Genomic DNA, 24,212 nt, shown 5'->3' with positions numbered 1-24,212 from the left:
CTCCTTGTCTCCCTTTTCTTTCCCTGAAAGCAAGTTTGTGCTCACATACATGTGCACTTACTATTTATCTGTCTCTCAAATGTAAAAAATGGATGATTTGTTTGGATATCTCACTTACTAAGTACAGTTTTACCTTCTGTTTCTGGCAATGCTTCATTTGAAGCTGGATAAGCTGAAGATACATCCTGTAGATCCTTTGGGGAGAAAACATACATACACACACAGAAATCTTAACATTATCATATTTTAATAACATTTAAAATTTTATTTCTATAAGTAAGGTTCACACTATTTTATCTATGACCTTAATGATATTAAGAATAACTGAATGATTTCTAAAAACACGTAAAATTGATGATTATTCTTATAGAAACATACAGTAGCCTGTGGTGTACTCTGTCTTTCCAGTGATCTTCAATTACTATGTAAAATACAGCAACTGCTATTTTGAAAATACAGTGAGGGGTGCCTGGGTTGCTCAGTCGGTTAAGCATCTGACAACGGCTCAGGTCGTGATCTCACAGTTCATGAGTTTGAGCCCCGCGTCAGGCTCTGTGCTAACAGCTCGGAGCCTGAAGCCTGCTTCAGATTCTGTCTCCCTCTCTCTCTGCCCCTCTCCTGCTCACTCTCTGTCTCTAACTCTCTTAAATATAAACAAACATTAAAAATTAAAAAAAAAAATACAGTGAAACCTGAGAAAGAGGTAGAGTTTATGAAACACTATTTTAGAAAGAACAATCCTAGAGGTGTCAGTCATAGCCATAAGGGAATAAAGAAAAAACATGTACATTATCTATCATCAGAATAAGAGGCAGCCCACACTTCTCCCAGTTATTTTCATAACTTCTGGTTAAATGGTATTTATTTTGCAACCGATGCAAATGATCTGGGTTAGATTCTTTGCAAGTTTATTCAATTGCAGAGACAACATAAGGTAGGGGAAAGAGTACTGGATTTAGAATCTTGGTTTCCATTCAAAGCCTAGCCATCAATAAGCCTTCCGACCCCGAGCAAGCCAATTTATCCTTGGGACCTCTATTGTCTCTCCTTTAAAATGAGGGTGCTGGACCACATTATGATTCTCAAGGTGGGGTCACATTCTCCTGTTTCCTGCCTTAGAATCTTCATGCAATAATGTAGCAAGATGCAATATTTATGGGAATGTGATGCAGGTAAACCACAAGAAGATCTCCCCCTCCTTCACTAACCCCTCTGGTTGAGATCTACTCACAGACCAAATTCAGCTGGCCAACTGTTTTGCATATAGTCCCTGGGCATCCCTCTGTGGAACAGCATTGTGAGCCAGGGGACCAAGTCTGGTATCCCCCTCCACCCCTTCTCTGCTATTCTCAACCCCCCCCCCCCCCACCACCTGCCTTGGCCGTGACCCAAAGCTGGCACGGGTCTTTATGCGATGGAGACTTCACCGTTGGCCACTGTCAGGGTCTCAGTGGTGGAATATGACTCTGAGAGCTGGTAACTTGGTGAATTCTGCCCACAACACTCATACCCCACCCACTTCCAAACTCTTGCAAGTCAGCCCCTTTGCCCCCTTACCAGTCTTACCAACCTGTGGCTCTTTCTCAGAAGATTGTCTCCTGCTGATGGTAACTGGGTGCAAAGTGGACTAACCACCCTAGAGGACCCATCCAGGCAACCGGAGTATGTTGGGGGAGTGGGAGGGAGGAATCTTCTCTTTTGCTATATAAACACCCACACAGTAACGTTGATTTTGCCTCTTGGCCCATAAAACCTAAAATATTTTCTCTCTGGACCTTTATAGAAAACATTGTTAACCTCTGGTCTAGAAGATCTCTTAGATTCCATTAGAATATGAGGAGCAGAAAAGAAAACTAAAATCACACTTGCCTGGCTTTCTTTACTCATCTCTTGCTGAACTGGTAGAGCCTTTTCTTCATCTTTTTTCTCAATTGGTAGGGCCTCACTGACTTGTTCGTTGTCATGAAATGCTTTGATGGCTTCTTGGACAAGAGTGTCAATAGAAAGTACCTGAATAGGAAAGTCTAAAGTACAGCAGACAATTTTATTAATTACTTCATTTAGGAAATTGACATAATTATCCTTCCATGCTGGCTTCACCCCATAATACTGTCTTTTGGGCTCCCTAGAATTGTCTTTTGGATCAAGCTGCTTATTTTTTTGTTGTGGTAAAATTCACATAACATAAATTTAACCATTTTAACTATGGTAAAAGATACACGTCAGAAGTGTTTAGGCCATTTACATGTCTAACAATCACCACTATCTCATTCCAAAAAATTTTCATCACCCAAAGAGGAAACCTGATACCCACTAAGCAGTCACTCTGTATCTCTCTTATTCCTGTGCCTGCAACCAGTAAATTGCCTTCTGTCTTTATGGGTTTGCCTATTCTGGATATTTCATATCAATGGATCATACAGTATGTGGCCTTTTGTGTATCATTTCTTTCATTCAGCATCATGTTTTCAAGGTTCATTCATGTTGTAGCATGTATTAGTACTCACTCCTTTTTTATGGCTGAGAAATAATATTTCATTGTGTAGATATACTATTTTTGTTATCCATTCATCAGGTGACATTTGGATTTTTTTCGCACCTTTTGACTATTTTTAATAGTGCTGCTATGAATATTCCTGCATAAGATTTATTTTGAGCACCCGTTTTCGATCCTTTGGGGTATACATTCCATAGTGGAATTGTTGGGATCATATGGTAATTCTTTGTTTAATTATTGAGGAACCACCAAACTGCTTTCCATAGTGGCTACCCCATTTTATTTTCCCACCAGCAACGTATGAGGGTTCCAAGCAACACTTCCTCACTAACACTTGTTATTTTCCTTTTTTTTTTATTGTACCCATCTTGGTGTGAAGTAATATCTCATTGTGCTTTTGTCAAGCTTCTTTTTAAGGAGGTACTTTTAACATTTCAATAATGATCTACCTTACCTTTCTCTGCATTAGAATAGTTTAACATGGACTAGTCTGTAAATTTTGAGTTTTGAAATAAAAACAGCAAAAAATTAGTGTAATTGAATAAAAGTGAACTAAACCAATGGAAACCTATGCTTTTAGCTGAACGGACTTCAACAGAAAAAGCCAAAGCCTCATTAAAAAGACAGAACTCAACAGATGTGAAGAATTAAAACATTTATAATTTTAAGCAGATTTCTTTTGTATTTGTTACAAATTATTAATTTCCTCCTTCATTGGTAGGTAAATAAAATCTACGAGGAAAAGTTTACAATTGGTATTTCTCTAGACTATGTACTATCAGTATATAACATATCCATATATCCAGGTTTGCTTGGGACAGTCCCAGTTTATGACTCTAAAATCTTAAAAGTGTCTGCCTTGGACAAGTAATTATATGATCAGTCTATTATAAAATTTTTGATGATGACAGAGTTTCTCACTATAGCAGCAGATTCTTATGTATGTTGTCTACAGACATAGTCATTTGAAGCTACAGTCAATGTAGACAGAATCCAATAAGCAGGGGGAAAAAAAGAAAAAGGAAATTCTACCTTTTTGTAGAGCCTTCAGAGCAGTAGTTTTTCCACTAAATGTTTTCCCCAATAAGCACCCTTTAATAGCAAATGAAGGTAATTCTGGTATTGTTGCTTTGACTTGAGGAGGATGAGATTTTTCAATTAATCTGTGAATCACATGACCCAATATGTTGTTGTTGGAGGGTGGTAAATTCTCAACCATTTCTTCTGGTAAGGCCCACTCCCCAACCATGTTCTACAAAATAACAAGGAAACGAACAAAAAAGAATATTATTAAAAGTGGAATTTAGCCATACAAAAAAGTTGTATCAAAAATAAGCCCAAATTATAGCAAACAAAAGTATGTAATACTTTAAATAATTATTTTACGTAAATGAGTAATAACATAATACATTCATATAGGAGAGCAGAAAAGAACTTCCTACGTTAAAGTAAAAAAGAAAAAACTCAAACATCCTTAACAGTTTATGAAAGTAGGCATATTGGGTTAATTGAGACAAATTGTAACCCAGGTTGAGCATAAAAGACGCTTAAATCGATGCTGCCATCAGTAAACAAAAAAAGAATAATAGTTTATCTGCTATCCTATGCAAATACTAAGCTTACTTTAAAATATTTTAAAGAAAGATAAAAGAGAACATTCATGCCCGGTATGAATCTACTACGTTTGACTCCTGGTTTCCTCAGGTTTCCTGCTGAAATGAAAACAAACTACGGACCACATTCTCTACCTCTATGTGATAAAACTAGAAATCAGTTTTTGGAAGATATGAGAAATAGAAGGACTTAAAAATTAAAAGTATTCTTTTAAAAATAATACTTGGGGGGTGCCTGGGTGGCTCAGTCGGTTAAGCGTCCGACTTCGGCTCAGGTCATGATCTCGCGGTCTGTGAGTTCGAGCCCCGCATCGGGCTCTGTGCTGACAGCTCAGAGCCTGGAGCCTGTTTCAGATTCTGTATCTCCCTCTCTCTCTGCCCCTCCCCTATTCATGCTCTGTCTCTCTCTGTCTCAAAAATAAACAAACGTTAAAAAAAATAAAAATAAAAAAATAAAGTAATTCTTGGCTTAAAGGAGAAATTAAAAGGGTAGATGCCAAAAAGAACATTAAAACAATAGATTTATTAAAAATATGTGATGGGATCAAATTGTACTCAGAGGAAAATTTGGTCCCATAAGACGCCTGATCTAAAATAAAAAAGAAGGGAAACAAACTAAACACTAAAATAGGAAAAAGTAATTTCATATAAAAATGAGGAGGGAACTCATAAAAATGGAAATGGATACAGAGTAAAACCATCAAGATATTTTTATTAATATTTCCAGGACTTGTCCAGACTAATGGTGATAAAGAAATTGCTTCTAGTTCTGAACAAAGATGTAGAAGAGCAAGTATCAGTTTTGTGACATAATAGGAAAGAAACGAGAGATTTTAAACCCATTACTGTATTACATTAATAGGTTAATTTTTTTTTTTTAAAAAGCATATGATCATTTAAGCAAGAAACATCTGATAAAATTCATGTCTGATGAGGGAAAAAAACCCACAAAATTAAAAGGAAATAGAACAAATCTTTTAATGTGTTATGAATTGAAGATGACTTCTCTAACACTTTCAGGGACTGATACATAACAGTGAACCAAAATGAATGACACATTTTTCCAGTAAAGGCAGGAGTAAGAAACAGATACTTATCATTAATAGTCACATTATTCTGGAAGTTCTAGCCAATGCAACTGAGATAAAGAGGTGGAAGTGCTTCTAGAAGTAAAGGAGGCTGCTGTAGACTTGAATTCCTAGTGCAGAGGTGATAGCTGTGACCTGAACTACGAGTCCCCATGATGGTGGCAGTGGTGACAGTTTTCTCAACAGATCTTGCTTTGGTGGGTCTGATAATTTTCTTTGGAAGATTACCCTTGAACCTGGTTCTCGAGCCCACCTGCTGATTAACTGAACTACCTAACATATTTGGAATAACTGTTTTCCTGCTTCCTCAGCAAGAGTCAACTTTTTTCTTTTCTGCTTACAATTAAAAACTTTCACAAAATCATTGGAATGAACAAAGAAATAGGGAGCCTATATATAGGAAGCCTCAAACTTCACTGAGGGGTATAAGGAAAAATAACTTCATTAAAGGGTAAGTTTAAAAGGTTAAATCTATAGGGGCGCTTGGGTGGCTTAGTTGGTTAAGTGTCTGGCTTCTGCTCAGGTCATGATCTCGCAGTTCATGCGTTCGAGCCCCGCATCAGGCTGACAGCGCAGAGCCTGGAGCCTGCTTCAGATTCTGTGTCTCCCTCTCTCTCTCTCTCTGCCCCTCCCTTGCTTGTGCTCTCTCTCTCTCTCTCTCTCTCTCTCTCTCTCAAAAAGAAATAAAACATTTAAAAAAAGCTTCATGGGGCGCCTGGGTGGCTCAGTCAGTTGAGCATCCAACTTCAGCTCAGGTCATGATCTCGTGGTCTGTAAGTTCGAGCCCCACGTGGGGCTCTGTGCTGACACCTCAGAGCCTGGAGTCTGCTTCAGATTCTATGTCTCCCTCTCTCTCTGCACCTCCCCCATTCATGCTCTGTCTCTCTGTCAAAAATAAACAATAAAAAAATTTTTTTAAGTTTCAAATCTATAAACTATTTAATTCTTACCGATTAATCTGATTGAATATAATAACAACAAAAGTGCTAGTGTCATATGACCAATGAGTCTAAAACTAAGGCAAAAGAAGAAATACAATGGATAAAAATATTTATTTAAAAAACTTAAGAAAGTAAAAGGGGGTGTACCTTACCATATATTAAGTACTTGTTAATAATACAGTAATGAGGGCCCCTGGATGTCTCAGTCAGCTGAGCATCTGACTCTTGATTTCAGTTTAGGTCATGATCTCACAGTTTGTGAGACTGAGCCCCATATTAGGCTCTGCACTGACAGCGTGGAGCCTGCTTGGGCTTCTCTGTCTCCCTCTCTCTGCCCCTCCCCACTCATGTTTGCTCTCTCTCTCTCTCACAAAATAAATAAATAAACATTAAAAAAGAATACACTAATAAAAAAATGAGTTTCAGAAAGAAATGAGTTTTTTCAGTGCACAAAAATATAAATTCTATAAATAGATCTAAGTATATGCAGGAATTCAGTACTTAATAAGATTTATATTTCATAGTAGCAGAGAAGTACATTATTTCATAACAGGTACTGAAATAACTGGCCACATATTTGAAAATAATAAAGTTGGATATCCTTATATTTTTTCATGAAAATAGATTCTGAAACCAAGAAATCATGAAGGCACCAAAATCTGGATGAACATTTTACATGTTCCATGATGGTCTTTCTAAGCATGAAAGCCAGAAAAGAAACGGCTGATAAATTTGGTTATATAAAAATAAAATACTCTACACATCTGCACTCCATAAACATACTTACACAAAATTAAAAAAAAATTTTTTTTTAATTTTTGTTAATTTTTTTTAATGTTTTATTTATTTTTGAGAGAGGGAGAGACTGAGCATGAACAGGGGACGGTCAGAGAGAAGGAGACACAGAATCTGAAGCAGGCTCCAGGCTCTGAGCTGTCAGCACATAGCCGGACGTGGGGCTCGAACTCACGGACCGCGAGATCATGACCTGAGCCGAAGTCGGCCGCTTAACCGCTGAGCCACACAGGCGCCCCTAAAAAATTTTTAATGCTTATTTATTTTTAAGAGAGAGACAGAGTGTGAGTGGTGGGTGGGAAGAGAGAGAGAGAGAGAGGGAGACACAGAATCCAAAGCAGGCTCCAGGCTCCAAGCTATCAGCACAGAGCCGGAGGCAGGGCTTGAACCCGCGAACCATGAGCTCATGACCTGAGCCCAAGTTGGACACTTAATCAACCGAGTGACCCAGGCGCCCCTACTTACACACATTTGAAAAGTAAAAAACAAAAGGAAAGTTCACAAAGGCTTAAGAGTCTAGTTTATAAAAAGCTGTATGTAATAAGATAAAAAATATCCCAACAGGAAAAAAAAAGGCACAAAGAATATGAACAGTCAATACTCAAAATAGAATAAAATGGCCGATGAGTTTTGAAGAAATGTTCAAATTCAAAAAAATAAAGATATCCAAAATAAAACAATGATCGTATTTTGCCTAACATAAAAAGATTAGTCATACTTTTCATTCAGTGCTGGTGGGGAGTAAATTAGTGCATTGCTTTATTGTATTTTCTAAAGCTGTCCAAAGTCGCTTTACTATCACCACAATAATAAAAATTATTAAGACATAAAAACAGATAAGAATTAGGATTTAGTTTAAATACAAATCACTGAAATATTAGGTAAGATAGTATTTTTCTGAAGTCACTTGAAGATCTTAAAAAGATCTGTAGTGCATATAAACAAATTTAGGAACATAAGTAGTTAACAATTTCATTATATAAATATTCCATCCACAATCTACCAGAAACAAAGAGTAGAAATATAAGACATAGAAATACATGATATATTTTATTATTTGGAATTAGTACATATAACCTATTTATCTAACTATTCAAACTTCAAAACACTCTGATGTACTATTTCAGTGGTGCAGAACATTACGAATTCAAGATGTATCAGCTTATCAGCCTTTTTTAAAAAATGATGCAAGTTTTCTCCAAATCTTATAAAAGATGATCAGTTTTATTAGCACTTTTTAAAATATACCACTTGCAGGGGCACCTGGGTGATTCAGTTGTTTAAGGGTCCAACTCTTGATTTCTGCTCAGGTCATGATCTCACTGTTGTGGGATTAAGCCCCTCATTGGGCTCTGTGCTGAGTGTGAAACCTGCTTAGGATTCTCATTCTTTCTCCCCCTCTCCCTCTACCCTTCTCCCTTGCTCTCACACTCACTCTCTCTCTAAAATCAATCAACCAATTAATCACTTGCCCTCAATCAACTTGCCCCAATTAATCTTAACTTAGTCTTCTTAGTCCAAATAATTGGGCTAGAAAAAATGAGCAATATTCACTGGGGGGGAAAATGAGCTCCTTCAACAGCATATGCTCTCATAAAAACCAGAGAGAGAACAAAAACAAAAGACACTGGGGCTCCTGGGTGACTCAGTTGGTTAATCATCCAACTCTTGATTTCCGCTCAGGTCATGATTGCACAGTTCATGGAATCGAGCTCCATGTCGGGCTCTGCACTGACAATGCAAAGCCTGCTTAGGATCCTATCTCTCTCTCTCTCTCTTTGCCTCTCTGTCTCTCTCTTTCTCAAAATAAATAAATACACTTAAAAAAATGAAACAGATTTTCATTAAAAAAAAAAGAGTTCAATGTGTTTTTTCACAAAACAGGGCCAATTTTTCAACTTCAGCTAATCTGAATTTTCTTTCTTCTTTTTTTTTTTGAGGAGGAAGGTATATGTGTTTCCTCTGACTACACGTCAGGATATTTATCTTTATATTTGTATACTTACACTAATATATATTTTGTATGATATGGCATAAATATTTTATATGCTAGGTCATATACAAATTTAAACATGTTTTTATATATGCTATCTCATATATTATTAAACACATGCCTTTGTTGTTGCATTTTTTAATCAGTATTCTTTTCATATCTATCCAATATCTGACAAAAAAATGCTTGCTCAGAATATAAGCTGACAGATTTCATAAATGCTATAGATGGCTTGCTTGGTTTGGGGACAGAATTTCTGTTATGACAACATTCTGAGATAAGGAAATGCTTTTTGAAACAAATAAACAAAAATCCCCCAAAGTATTCACAATAGGTTTTCCTTTAAAAATGGTGGAATTTATTACTATCTCAATATAATCATATCTGTTACTTCTAAACAAACTATCCTTTATTTGTAAAATTTACTTTGTTTTAGTTTTTCTAATAATTCTGTACACAGTAATTATATGCATTATTCAAAATTAGCTAAATACTGAATTGCTTTTCATAATCATTGAATTGGAATTTATTGCTTGCTTCTGCTTTCATTCATTGGAATCACTTATACTTCTAATTAGACGTGATAATTATTTTATGTAATGTGGCCAGTCAGAAGTAAACCAAATTAATAAATAAACCAGAGGGGCGCCTGGGTGGCTAGGTGGGTTGAATTTCCGACTTCGGCTCAGGTCATGATCTCACGGTTCATGAGTTGGAGCCCCGCTCCAGGCTCTTGCTGACAGCTCAGAGACTGGAGCCTGCTTTGGATTCTGTGGCTCCCTCTCTCTCTGTCCATCCCCTGTTCATGCTTTGTCTCTGTCTCTCTCAAAAATAAACATTAACAAAAAAATTAAAAAAAAACAGAAATTACATTACTTTAAGATAAAAAGGCTTTAAGTCCAAGGCCAATTTTAGGTGGAAAGTTTCTAACATTCTAATGATTCTGTGCGGTGCATTTAATCTGTCCTAAAGGAACCAGTCTGGGACTGAAATCAGATGACCTGGATCCCCAGAATAGTTCTGCTACTTACTTGTTTTGTACTCTCGACAATTGCCTCATCTTTGTATGATAATATCTATCTCACACAGTTGGTGTAAAGATTGAATGAAATTCTTATGTGAGTAGTCTATGTCACTGTGCAGTTTCAAAACTTAACTAAGAAGTTCTCAGGCTCCTGCTGGAGGCACATAACAGGAAGTTTCTGCCCAATGGGAGAAATTACATGGGGCTTGCACCCCAATCAGAGAGGTGTGCTTCCTCACAAAGGGATCAGAATAAAGCCCTGTTCCATTGCTGAATTAGTTGTAGAATGTGGCCCAACACAATGGGATAGAATGTTCACCATGCAGAGACCTGAATGCTTAGGTTAGGAAAAGGTCTGAAGCTTGACCCATGGAGGTAAGGGGCTCAAGGATTTGGTGGAACTCATTTTGAAGACTCATCTTAAAAATACAGTTGATAAAATTTTTAAGTAAAGACCAAAGATAAAGGGTAAGTCAAAGTAACCATCTCAGGTTGGAACAAGAACACGATGAGTGAAGAGGAGGTCAGAAGAACTGGAAAAAGGGAAACTCAGACCAGAATGAAGATTACTAGTTTAACGACAATGAGCTAAAGAGATTTTCTAGTTCGTTAGTGAAGAGGAGCTAGAATTTTTTTTACCATATCCCTATTTCACATGGTTTGTTTTATATAATTATGTTAACTATATAATAAAATTTTATCAGAGAAAAATTATATAATAGAATGTATAATTCTTACTCCTTTGGGTATTATTATTAATAGATATCTGACAATTAGTTTCAAGACTCAGCCCAGCATGGGCAATGCCAGGTAAGTATCACCTGGTACAAAGTATTGTTTTAAGGAGACACTTTTCCTATGTAGATGTGCTCCATGATTCTAGCACTTGATTAATGGAAACTGTCATATGTATGTACGTGTGTGTGTGTGTGTATGTGTGTGTATATCTTATCTTATATATCTTATATATCTTATCATATATATATATATATATATCTTATATATCTTATCTACCTATACACAGAGACCATGAAATTACAACAGAAGTAAACAGCCCCTGCCCTTGGTCGAAAGTCACAACCTATTTACCAGCATTGGTTTCATTAACTGATCAACATTGACCTTTTCAGAGACTGCATTCTGAATCCCTGGGACCACATTATCCACCTATTCTTCCTATCTTCATAAATGACATGGACCTAACACTGCTTTCCAGCCTGGATCCCCACTCACACTCACATGGTTGTCTCTATCACATTGTAGGTACCTCATGGTTTCCTAGACTTCTGATTCTGGTTACTTCCAGTCTGTCATATCTTTTTTTTTGTTTCCTATGCCTTGATGTGTCATTATTTTTCATCCCCATTATTAACCATGGCTAAAAGCAACATGAGCATTTACAGACAGCATCTGCTCAGGATCAGTGTGCTTGAATGTAGGCTGAAGTGCACATTTCAAGGGCAAGCTTGAGATCTTCAATGTGTTCCATTCATTAGATTCCCTCCTTGACTGTCACATTGTCCAAATGGTTAAATGATGATGCTGGTGGAACTGCATGTTTTTCTCAGCAAATTGTTTACTTCTGTGCACATGATCACCCTTGGACTAAAGCAAAAGCACCTCATTCTCATGTGTTGCCACTTCCAAAGATCCAAATTAGGAATACAGCTTCCTTATCTATGCTTTTAAAAGGGGGCAGACATGGTTTGCTTTGATCAACTTAGATAACTAGAATCTGGGCCTTGGGAGGTATTCATCAATCCGTAAAATCTGAGTGCCGCTAGCACAACATTCAACAAACAACACTGGATTATGCCAATGATATTTACTAGTGACATCCAATTGTGGCATTTGTAGAGTGGCGGTCCTAGTCTGAAAGCACACACAATGACCTCCCCAGTGTTTGTTTTCACAGATTGTTAGAAGTCACCAACATCTCTGTGGCCTGAGGTGCCCCAGATCCTAGTTTAGTAGGCTCTAAGTGTCTTGCAATTCAATTACTGATGCCTTCAAAAAACAAGACAAATGCCTTTTCTCCTAAGAGAGAGAAAGAACTTCTTAGGGAATACAACACTTACAGTGTTTTTGGCACCTGCTAGTGTCCTTGGGTTTTCCTGAAATGCAATCTTTTAATCTATATATAATAAAACACATCAACAGACAGACTATCTTGGTACAGTGGCCAAAGGACTTAAGGTAGAAGCTTCTAATAAACTGACTTCAAGAAACACCACAGGTAGTAACTCTGCAAAATGAGGCTATGCACTTTTCAGAGTATAGCTGATGCACCACAACGTCATCATACAGACATTCGAGCTGCCTTAATCTTGCATCTACTATGGCTGGCTTTCTCTTGCACACCACTCTGCAAGAAGTGAGGAAGAGACGACAATCTGTGATACCGGAAATGATTTTACTCATACTGAAACTCACCCCTTCCATTGGGTCCCCAATAACCTCCTGTGCTTATCTACACTTATTATGCTCTGGAATGTTTTCTCTCATCTCCACTAAACTGTGAGCACCAGAGGGGAAGATCTCTATCTTGATCAACTTTACATCCCCAATAGAACAGTGCCTGCACGTAATAAGTAGTAATATTTATTGACTGAATTAATGAGTCAATCAATCAGTAGTATAGGCTAAATATATATGAACTGAATAAATGAGTGAATACATGGATATTAAGTTTTAGTAATTCTGATTAAGTACAAAGATGACTTAAACACAACACAACCCAAAATCTAGGAACAAGATCAGAAAGTGTCATCCTCACAGATAGAAGTTAGCAAGAATCCACATACCATGTATGAATTTAGCTAATCCTGGAAGCATTTCTAGAAGTAATGGCTGGCAGTATGATTTTGAGTGAGTCTCTCCATTAAATCATGGCATTCTTTTTTTACACAGCACACAACACTCAAATTTAAATAACTTATAAATTTGGGACTTTGGAAGAAGCTCTATCAGAGATTTATCAGGGCCCTGGAGCAGGTAAAAGCAGCCTGTGTAAATGGGTAGGTAAGAGCTGCTCTATGGCAAACTGCTTGTGACCTGGTTAATTTCATATCACTAACTGGATATTTATCGTGGGTCTGCTAAATTACGTTGACCCAACCGTGTACCCCTGCCAGGCAGAAAATAAAAAAGGTGTAGGCAACTGCCTACTGCATCCTTACTTTGTTTCCAGGCCTTTAAGCTGAGTCCTGTTCTGTTCCATTTCTGTCTAGCTTCCAGCTTGCCACCCTTGTTTTCACTTTCTAGTCTGGTTTTCACCCAATCTCAGCTTTGATCACTGGCGTATTCAAAGGACTTGGCTTGAGCCTACGCTGCCTCTTCCTGTTTTCAGCTACTTCAGGTAAATTTCTCCTGACCATCTTAGTTCTCGCTCTAAGAATTCAACCCCTGGCACCGGCTCTCCTGGCTAACCTCCTGTCTGGATCTGTCCTATCTCTGACCAAAGAGAATCAGACTTCAGAGAAGCACATTTACTACTATGGCAGCATGGAAAGTCGAGTGGCTATATTCCAGTTACTGTGCTTGGGAAATCTGGCACTCAGCAAAAAAGCCATAATCCACAGGAAAGTACTAAGGCAAAACTTTGTAGCTTTCAAAGGCTCTGTTTTTTGTCTCCCCTTCCTAAGCTTTCTCTCCTCCAACCCACCCCCAAAATCCTGAGGGAATCTAGAGGAACTGCCTAAATTTGTAATTTACATTAAAATATTCCTGACAATGAGCCAGAAGTCTCAGGAGAAAGAGAAAGGGTAGTTGGATATCTTGTCTGATGGGGAGTTCTGCTCATGCAACCTGGTAGCACTATAGGGTTTCTTGACTACTGTCTGGTATTTGTTTGATAGCCAGGTTCCAATAGATAGGATTGATTCTGCCTTATACTGCTTTTGACAAGGAGGAAGAGAGGACATAGCTGATGTGCAACTGAATTTTGGCTTCTAGATTAAAGGTCTCAAAACAAGTTGAAAAGATGACCTTAGTGAGCTTGGCAGCTTTCTAAGTCACCTGACTTCCAGTCAGGTCTGAGGATTACTGGCTTCCTGACCATATCTTCTTGTCAAAACATCTGGCCTTCAGATTCCAGAGAAGCCAGGGAGGTGGGGATGTATACCTCACACTGACTTTGGCGGGATGGATGCACCTCCAGAGAGAAGGTATGCCTCCACCCGCTCTGTGCTGGAGTGCTCAGCCTGGGCCACACCATTATCTACCACCAGGAAATACAAATATGGCTCATGGTAACAAGGGAACGGAAGAAGTTAACTCTACTTCCCCTGCCATGCTGAGCTAAAGAATGTTCTCACCAGAAGCAGAACTGAGAGTAGTCAAGGCCTATCTATCAACCAATCTCACGGTTAATTCCAATTCATCAGGATATCTGAAGAACTGGTCTTAATCAAATAATGGCTTTCAGTCAGAAATCTGATCATTTCTGTCCCAGCAGTAGCCTTCCCCAATCTGTCCTGATCTGTTATTATGGGAACAGGTGTGTTTAATTCTAGTCTTTCACAAAAGACGACCTAGGGCAACAGACCTTGTACTTCTTTTTTTTTTTTTTTCCAGTTTATTTATTTATTTTGAGAGAGAGAGAGAGCGAGAGAGAGTGAGCACAAGTGGGGGAGGGGCACAGAGAGAGGGGGAGAGAGTGAGAATCCCAAGCAGGCTCCACACTGCACTGTCAGTGATGACCCCATTGCGGGGCTCAAATTCACAAACTGCGAGGTCATGACCCGAGCCAAAGTCAGATGCTTAACTGACTGAACCACCCAGGCGCCCCAACCTTGTACTTCTTTTTAGAGGGAAATTCAAACTGGTCATGGTACCTAGCATGTGATGAAGGTCACTGTCAAAGCTTATAGGCCCACACTGAAGGGAGCCTGGTACCTAACTATGCAATGCACCCATTCCAGCTGGTAACAATTCTAGAAGTTTGGAATGCTCAGCACTTGCAAACAGTGACAGAGGCTTCTTTTCATAAAACTTTGAGCTCCAATTACTTACTTATGTATTAGGCAGCCAGAATCATTGGACTGATACTCTGTCCTGTCGGTTTGATTAGTAGGGGTAACTGAGACTAAGTCATTCTGAGACATCCTTTATTCTAAAAACTTACATTTCAGTGCTGCTGAAATTGAGTGACAAATCAAATGTAAACAACAGACAGGGGCTTCTACTTAGCATTCTGTTTTCAGACACATTCAAAGTGACTCACTGAAGGCATTAGTGGAAGGGTAGCTAATTTACCACAAAATGGAAGGTTCCCACTCCTGGCTCCATTCTCTGCTCTAGCAAGTCACCATGGCCCTTCCAAGGTTTTAAACATGGCACACTGGGAATTACAGTAGCTGTGTGTCTAGCCCAATGTTTTTCAAAGCACAATTTCCTGGAGCTAAAATACATGGAGACTCTAAGGCTTGCCTTATCACCTGACCTCAAATGCCCTTAAGACAGTATCACACTGGACTTTATATCAGAGAGATCCACTATACCAGGAACATAAAACAATTCTGGTGGTGGTAGCTGTCCTTATGAAAACAGTAAAGTTCATTCCTTAGTTTCTCAAACCATGTTCTGTTCATCAGGGAGGTGGTGGTCTCCCTCAAGATCACTTCTGTACTAATTTCTACGGTCTTGCTGCTCAAGTAACTTTTCCAGAAGCTTATACATTTGAATTCACCTATCTGCTGCCATTGCCCAGCTAGGGACAGTCTTGACAGACTGGTTGGAATTTCTCTAATATCACAAAGTGTATAGACACTATGACTTGGTCTACATATCTAGCCATTGAAAAATTCACACAGAAGTTTTCCACACAGAGTGCCCTCTCCCATAGTAATGACTACTGTGTTCTATTTTCTTTGTTTCACTGCTTAGGTTGATGGCTTAAAGAGGTATACACTACCTAAAAAAAGTTTAGAGGTGACTGCCCAATTTATGAAAGACTACTGTTAGTTCAGTGTGCCCAAAGAATATGACTGACGGGTCCTGGGCACTGGGTAGGAGAGGTGGGGTGGGAGGGTCTTCCAGGTGAGAGGGTTTCTGGTTCTCAGCCCAACACTTCTGCCCTACAGCAAAATTCAGACCTTCTTGGATCCACTTAAGTTTCTTGAGATTAACAACCCCATGTGTTCTTGTTATATCTAGCTAACAAGATATAGTTTTAGAGTTCAGATCTTCAAAGCCTGCTCTAAAATGCTAGGTGGGCAGTGTGAGTAACTAATTGAAGATAAACTGGACTTGACACATAGAAGTTGTCTCCTGTCGTTGTCAAAGTAGGTAGAGAATGAACCAGAAAATCAGAGGTAGGAAGCCAAGGGAGACCTGACCACCTTTTGTCTTGCCTGATCCCAGATGAGAGGGAGCCTGGAAGAGGACTGGCTTCTCCCTAATCTGCACAATCATGAACAAATGAAAATGGGTGGTGGACATTCACTTTACTTTTATTCATGTCAGGCATTCAAAACTCTTCTCCCTTGGCTATATCCTTCTCACTTCTCATTCTATCTGGGTATCAATCATTTGGCTTTGTAAATGATTTCGCAGTTCTAGTCTAATGCCTTGAACTTGATACCTTAATTCAACCACTCCTACCATGGTTCTCTAATGAACCGAGGTTGTCACCAATTCTAGTAATTTGAAGTGAAATACCCTTCCCATGACCCAAGGTCTCCATCCATTCCCTCTCACCCCACAGACAGAAGTCCCAAACCTCTGCCAAACCTACTCCAGCCTCTGAAATCCTTGATCACAGAAGTTAGAAGACAGCCTTGTTTTTTGGCAACTACAGGCCTTGAGCAATGATGGATCCTTTTTGAAAACCAATACATTGACATTCTACTTTGTAAGCATCACTATGCCTGACTACAGGAGTCACTGTTCTAGGGCACATTGGTGACTTCACCAAGACAGAGCCACACAATGAGGTCTAGCCTGAAAAAAATCCAGCCGGGTAGCCTTACTATTACAGGAGAGATTTAGGGGGTTAGAGGCAAAACTTGAAGCAAATGGGGAGAAGAAACTGGAGCTATGAAATGTATGACATAGAACCTAAACTAGAATGATAGAATATTCCTTTCAGTACCAAACTTCTTTCCTATCTCCTGTTTGGATGTTGATCATAATTCTTGTCACTTATCCTGGGAAGTATTTGTATTTTAACAGATACGTCTGAAGTCTTAATCCAAAAGAGTGATAATGTGGGGCATCGGGTAAAATGGCAGGCAGAATTTTTAAAGTAGAATGCCTAACAGAACATCTCAACTGAGACCATGAAAGTAACTGCTTACTATACCTACTTAAACGGAAGCTACATTCCTGCATATCTGGAAACAAAATATAAACATATTTTCATAGTCAAAAGACAAGGTATTAAGACTTCTTTCTCAGCAGGGGACAAAAAGCAATAAAACAACTAATTTCATTTGACATTAGGGTTCCTATACTTGACTGGTAAGTCTGTACTTTGAGAAATTTTATAAGTGTCCTGAATAAACATGTATGTTATGGACTAAATTGTGCCCCTCCACCCACTGTGATGGTATTTGGAGGTGAGGCTTTGGGGAGGTAATTAAGTTTAGAAAAATTTATGAGGGTGGGGCCCCCATGATGGGATTAGGGTCCTGTTAAGAGGAAGAAGACAGACCAGAGTCCTCCCTCTCTGTTCATGTTAAGGACATAGCAAGGTGGCCATCAGTTAGTCAAGAAGACAGTCCTTACCAAGGAACTGAATCAGCTGGCACCCTGAACTTGGACTTAGCAGAACTGTGAGAAATAAATTGCTGTTGTTTAATCCATCCAGTCTACAGTATTTTCTTATGGCAGCCTGAGCTAATACAACATATATCTTTTAAATAAATAAAGATAATAATATTATTATTATTTGATCCGGGGTGCCTGAGTGGCTCAGTCGGCTGAGCATCAGACTCTTGATTTCAGCTCAGGTCATGATCCCAAGGTTCATGGAATTGAGCCCTGTGTCGAGTTCTGTGCTGACAGCACAGAGCCTCCTTGGGATTCTCTCCTCTCCCTCTGCCCCTCCCCTGCACACATTCTCTCTCCCTCTCTTTCAATAAATAAATAAACTTAAAAAAATAATGATCTATTCACATTCATCTAAAATTTATCAGTGTACGTGCATCAGTTACCCAGTGATGTTACTTGAGTGATACAGGCTTCAATTTAACATTCTGTCCATAGGGGAACTATTAAATAATGTATTGCGAAGACTGGGTCATTCACTGGGAAGAGAGGGAAGAAGGCAAGAGCTAAGGTAGAGACCCTGCTGTCAGAAGTTGAGTCTAGAAAGGCACTGGATCAATACCAAAGCCTGGAGTTAAAGAGTAAGAACAAGATAGTGTCTGGAGTCTTTGGGTCAAACAAATCAGATAAGACTTATGTAGGAAGACAGACAACCCTGTGGCCATTCATATTCTCCAAGGGAAAAGACCTGGTAACAACAAATACCACTGCATAAACAAATTGGGGGATGGGTATATATACATCTGCTGTAGTGACATGGTTAGTGTTAAACCATAACGTGTATAAATGCATCTTTAGAGTCTAGTTAGCAGAAAATCATAAGCCCAAAGTGCTGTTGATAAAAATGTGCATTACAACACACTATAGGGTTAACCCAACAGCCACAGAAACCTCAACTGATCATGAATTTAAACAGTTAGTTCTCATTACAAACACAAATAGCAGCAATTAAAAAGCATGACCAACTTAAAACAACATTGATGATGTGGTGGACACAAAACATCCTTCCTCCAAATTGAGAATTCCGACTACAACTTGCTTGTGGGCATACACACCAGATCTCTGCAAATTGCCAAGTGCTTTGTGGCAGAGACTTGGAAAAATCTGTCTTCAGGAAACCATGGCCAAATTCTAGTTTATGAATGCCAAATTTCAATCACTCCTAAATTCATTCAGTAGGTATCTGCTAATAAACGGCTTATGTAAAAATCAAATGCTGTGGGATTCTGGGTAATTTGCCAGTAAGAATCACGAAAAGGACCTGTACTGGGGGAAGGCTGGGCTTTACCAGGAGACCACTGCATAATAGAGAACCACTAGCTGCTGGGTGGGGGCTGTGCTGGAGCAGCTCTTGGTCTAGGGCACTTGGGTCTGGGCTTAGCCTGCTGCCCATGGTCCACTGGGTTTTCAGGGCTCCTCCCCACTCTCTACTGAATAGCTCATGGTTATCCTGCAACAGTGGATGTCCTGGCTGCTCCCTGACACTGTTCTGCTTCCTTCTTCAGAGAGATAAACGATATCCCTGGCCACACCATTCCTGGACTAGCCCTCTCTCACGTATACCTGCTTTACTAATAGAGTGGGATGACTTAAGAAATAATGTTAAGCAGTAAGGATCGAATTTTTTGTATCTCTATATGATGTGTTCATGAGCAAAAATTTGTTTTTATGCCTATTTCTAGGTGTAGTATTTAACAGTTTTAAGCATTAGGGCTTATGCTAATAGAGCTTTAAAAGCGTGGGCTCAAAGCCTGGATGTATCAGTTCTTTCAGGATGCTGGGTCTGTGTATCAACAGAGTATGCTAAGAATGTAACCTTTTTGAAAGTTAATTTCTAAGTTATGTATTTACTTGAAGGCTTAAAAGTCCTGAGAAAATGTAGTGATGATGAGTGTGACAACAGTTTCCTTTAGATAAGCTGCCAGTTGCTGTCCCTCTGTCTCTTGTGAAAGGCTATTTAAGCCAGATAATGCAGTTTCCAAGTTGAAGAATCTATTTTTCACTTGTATGGAGGAATATTTCACAAGTTTCTGAAGAGACAAAAGCTCTAATAATGGGGAATGATAATAGGCTAGTTTCCAGTATATCCTAGTACCTTTGTATGATCTATTTTCCATCACGTAGTGAAAAGGAACAGAGCACATAAATGTATATCAGAACTCCAAGGATAATTGTCATTTCTAGGAAAACAGCAGAGGCCATAAACAAAATAAACTGCATTGCTAGATGTTCACGTACTCCTAACACAAGTGTACAATTTCCTGCAAAAGAAACATGCTAGCTGCTTCAGGATGTGGGTAAGACAAGCATGTTCCTGTGGTAATGATTTCCCAAACAAGAAAAAAGTCAGAAAGGCAAATCTTTGCTAAGCTGCAGACTACCAGGTCTCCTGATTTATGAAAGCAGTAAGAATAGAGTAGATAAAGCTGTTTAAGAAACAACTCAGAAAACAAATATTCTATAAGTCAGCAAAATTGTCCAAAAAATGACTTTTACTTTACAACAGAAAAAATACCTTCACATATTTTAATATTGTCAAAGCACTTATCGTGTAGCATGATACTTTAGGTTGACACACTAAATCTACTATATTCTACAACCCTACAAAATAAATATGCATGGGTATCCTATAAGGTTCAGTCAATTTTTAAATAAAAACTGTTTTAGTGATACAAATATAGATTCACCCAATTAAAATATGATGTACATTTAATTTCTCCTAACCTCTTTCCTTATCATTTTATCATAAATTTATTTTGTTTTGATATTTCTTCTTTTACATATTAGTGCTATTTTACACTTTGCTCTTTTCATTGTCATTCATTCATTTTATTCATTCATCCTTTCAACAAACATTTATTGAGTATTTGCTAAGTATCAGCAAATGATTAGGTCAAATTATTCTTCTTTCTCGTTTCTTAACGAGTGAGTCGCACTTACTACCGTTCTAAAACTTATTCAATAACATAATAATGGGCTTATTTCTCATTCCATTGATGCCAATCTACCCAGAACTTCCATCTGATAGCTATCAATTTTACATCTTTACCCCTAAAGGTGAGATGAAATGCAGTGGAGAGAGCAGGGTGGTAGGGAAAGAAATTAATATGCATTGTTTGCGTCCAATGTGCAGTGCACTTGACTAAGTATTTAATACATATTATCTTAAATAAGTTTCACAACAACTAAATAAAGTAGGTATATTATTATCCCCATTTCATAAATTGGGAAACTGAGTCTCTCACCACCAAAGGGACAGGCTGCCCGAGGTCTCACCTTGGTCTGTCTGACACCAAAGGCTTTTCGGCAGCTCTTCTAAGAAGCAAAATTGGCGCTCAATACTTTTTTAAATCTTTGAATGAAATTTTGTTTGAATCCATGCTGTTCATAAAACTCAGACTATCTCCTCTTCCATATGCCTCTAAAAACCACATACTGTTTACATAAATTAGTAAAGAAATACCTTTATGCCAGGGTTTTTGTAGCAAAGGTAAACAGTTCATACAAAGAAAATGCTAATGAATAAGTCAAAATATTTAAAAAATTCTGAAATCTATCAGCCCTGACAATATATTACGTTTTATTATTTTCCAGACCACTCTTCTACTATTACCGGGAGTAACAGATGATAGACGAGGAATAGGTCAGAGATTTAAAACTTAGTACATAAACACAAATTAAACCAAGGGAAAATGCAAACACAAAATGCCCATTTTTATTAACAGAGATGAAATGACACAATATCACAGAATCAATGTTAAAGAAATATTGTGCATTATGTTGCATTCTCTCTAATTATTCCATATGAGTAAGTACCTTATATTCTTCGTAATCATTGCTATCTAGCAAGTCACTTTTCTCCAGTTCTGTAAGTTGTTCTGCAGAGGGCTTAGCTGGTAGATGCTTAATAGAGGCTTGCTGATATATGGGCTTTCCGTTAAAAAACAGTTCCTTCCAATCATGCATCACCTTATATGGAATCAAACTATAGCAGAAAAGATTTTTAAAAAGGTAGAGATGAATCAATGGTCAATATATAGTCAATCAATAGTCAAATATACACCTTAAAGCTTAGTCTTTCTATTATCATATCCATTCCCCAGGATCTGCTATTTGAGGCTAGGGATTCCATTTACTATTATTGGATATGGCTAATGGCTAGTAGAAAGAACATCTGGAACTCAGCAGGTTTGAATGAATGAACATTACTTAAAGCCACTGGTCCTTCCAACTCATATTGACTGTGCGCTAACAGAACATTATATCTTAAAATGGTGAGCACTGTCACAAAACTTAGGTTCTTTACTTCCTAGCTATGATTTTAAATGGCTGTGCAACCTCAGAAAATCATTTAAATGCTCTAATATAAGTGTCCTCCTGTGCAAAAATGAGCAGACTGAGTATTTTCCAAAGCCCCTTTAAGATGTCAGTCGGTTTACATATTTGCAAGTAATTTATAATAGAAAGATCGAATGCATGGTGGTTTTTATTATTGTTACATATTTGATAACCTTTAAAATTATTTTTCAGTAACTATTTCTATTTAAATATGATGAATGACCAAGATGTAATCAGGGAAATGGGAAAACAGTTTCAAGAAGAACAAAATGCAAAGAAAGGAAAGGGTCTAACATTCAGATGCATTTCTCTAAAACTGGTTGGACTGGAGCTTGAAATTACAACAAAAAAGTTAGTATTTCATTAATTTCATTCTGATACATACTACATGGATGAAACTTGAGGACATTATGTTAAATGAAATAAGCCAGACACTAAAAGAACAAATAAGGTATGGTTTCACTTCTATAAGATACCCAATTTAGACAAATGTGCTGAGACCAAACGTAGAACAGAGGTTACCAGGGGCTGGAGAGTTATTTAATGGGCACAGTGCTTCAGTTTGGAATGATAGAAAAGTTCTGGAGATGGATGGTCATGATGGTTGCACAGCAGTGTGAATGCACTTATGTCACTGAAGTGTACATCTAAAATGATTAAAAGAGTCAGTTTTATGTTATGTATGTTTTGCCACAATAAAATGTTGTACTTTAATTAAATGTACAACTTCAAATATAATCACATTATGTTTTCCATTAATAAAACATTTACAGTCGCTAAGGGTTACTTTGTCGAAATATGGAAGTTTAGAAATTAATAAGCTCAGGTATAGAAATACTGTAACATCAGAATTATTGAAATGGCATTATTGACTTCTATGGTAAAGTAAGTAATTAACAACTTATATACTGTCCAAAAGTTAACCTTACAGTTACTGAATTAATATCCTATTATCTGAATATCAATAATTTTAAGGAATAGTCTAAAAAGTTAGTTCTTTTGAGTAGGCTGATACCAAAAATATACCTGTGCTTTAGAAAAAAATATATACTGATGACATCTTGTTTAATGAAGTAACATGAGTTTATCTTGACTGATAGTAGTGTAGATAATAAAATATTAATATATATGCGTAATTGTTGTGTTCAGTTGGAACCAGAACACACATATCTTACACCATACACAAAAAAACTAACTCAAAATAGATTAAAGACTTGAGTGCAAGACCTGAAACCATAAAACTTCTAAAAGAAAACATAGGCAGTAAGCCCTTTGACGTTGGTCTCAGATTTGATACCAAAAGCAAAGGCAACAAAAGCAAAAATAAACAGTTGGGACTACATCCAACTTAAAAGATTCTGCAAGGCAAAAGAAACAATCAACAAAATGAAAAGGCAACCTATTGAATGGGAGAAAATATTTGCAAATCACATATCTGATAGGGGTTAATATCCAAAATATATAAAGAACTCCTACAACTCAATAGCAAAAAAGTGAACAATCCAATTAAAAAATGGGCACAGGATCTGAATGGACATTTTCCCAAAGCAGACATACAGATGGCCAACAAGTACATGAAAAGATGCTCAATCATCAGGGAAATGCAAATCAGGGAAATGCAATCATCAGGGAAATGCAAATCAAAACCACAATGTAATATCACCTCACAGTTGTCGGAATGGCTGGGATCAAAAAGATAAATAAAAAACGAGGATGTGGAGAAGAGGGAACCCTCTTGTGCACTGTTGGTGGGAATGCAAACTGGTGCAGCCACTATAGAAAACAGTGGGTTCTCAAGAAGATCTTAGTTTGGGTAATTTGAGAGGTGTACATATTTAACTGGGTTGCCTTACCCTTGTCCTTGCGGAATTACTTTCACTGAGATACACTTTGATATCATTCTCCTGTAACTTTCAGCAAAGAATATCATAAGAAATAGGTCTATGAGGCCAGATGATACATTTGTTTAAAAGATCTTGCTGAGAACATTCTCCACTAGATATACTACACTACTCAGTGTACCTTAGATGAGTGTGCCACGTGAGAGAGCTATTGTTCTAAATTTAGTGCCAAGGAAAGTTCTGTATTTTGTAATGAACTAGAATGGAAAATGGAAAACACATGGCAGATTGTATTTCCCTTTTTCCTTTGGC

The 24,212-nt window shown here is 37.9% G+C and overlaps 1 protein-coding gene across 1 annotated transcript in view; it reads right to left on the bottom strand.

The window, feature by feature from the left end:
- Positions 1–24,212, bottom strand: part of SPEF2 (sperm flagellar and cilia associated 2) — a 184,021-nt gene that overhangs the window by 113,363 nt on the left and 46,446 nt on the right. The window contains exons 10-13 of the mRNA XM_081796051.1: positions 21,538–21,706; positions 3,530–3,749; positions 1,870–2,024; positions 119–194 (exon numbers count right to left, since the gene is read on the bottom strand). Of these exons, the coding sequence (XP_081652177.1) occupies positions 119–194; positions 1,870–2,024; positions 3,530–3,749; positions 21,538–21,706 (620 nt within the window). The remainder of the gene's footprint in view (positions 1–118; positions 195–1,869; positions 2,025–3,529; positions 3,750–21,537; positions 21,707–24,212) is intronic.

Source organism: Panthera onca, chromosome A1 (assembly GCF_046562875.1).
Source record: "Panthera onca isolate mPanOnc1 chromosome A1, mPanOnc1 haplotype 2, whole genome shotgun sequence".
Lineage (NCBI taxonomy): Eukaryota > Metazoa > Chordata > Mammalia > Carnivora > Felidae > Panthera > Panthera onca.
This window is presented reverse-complemented; position numbering and strand designations above follow the sequence as displayed.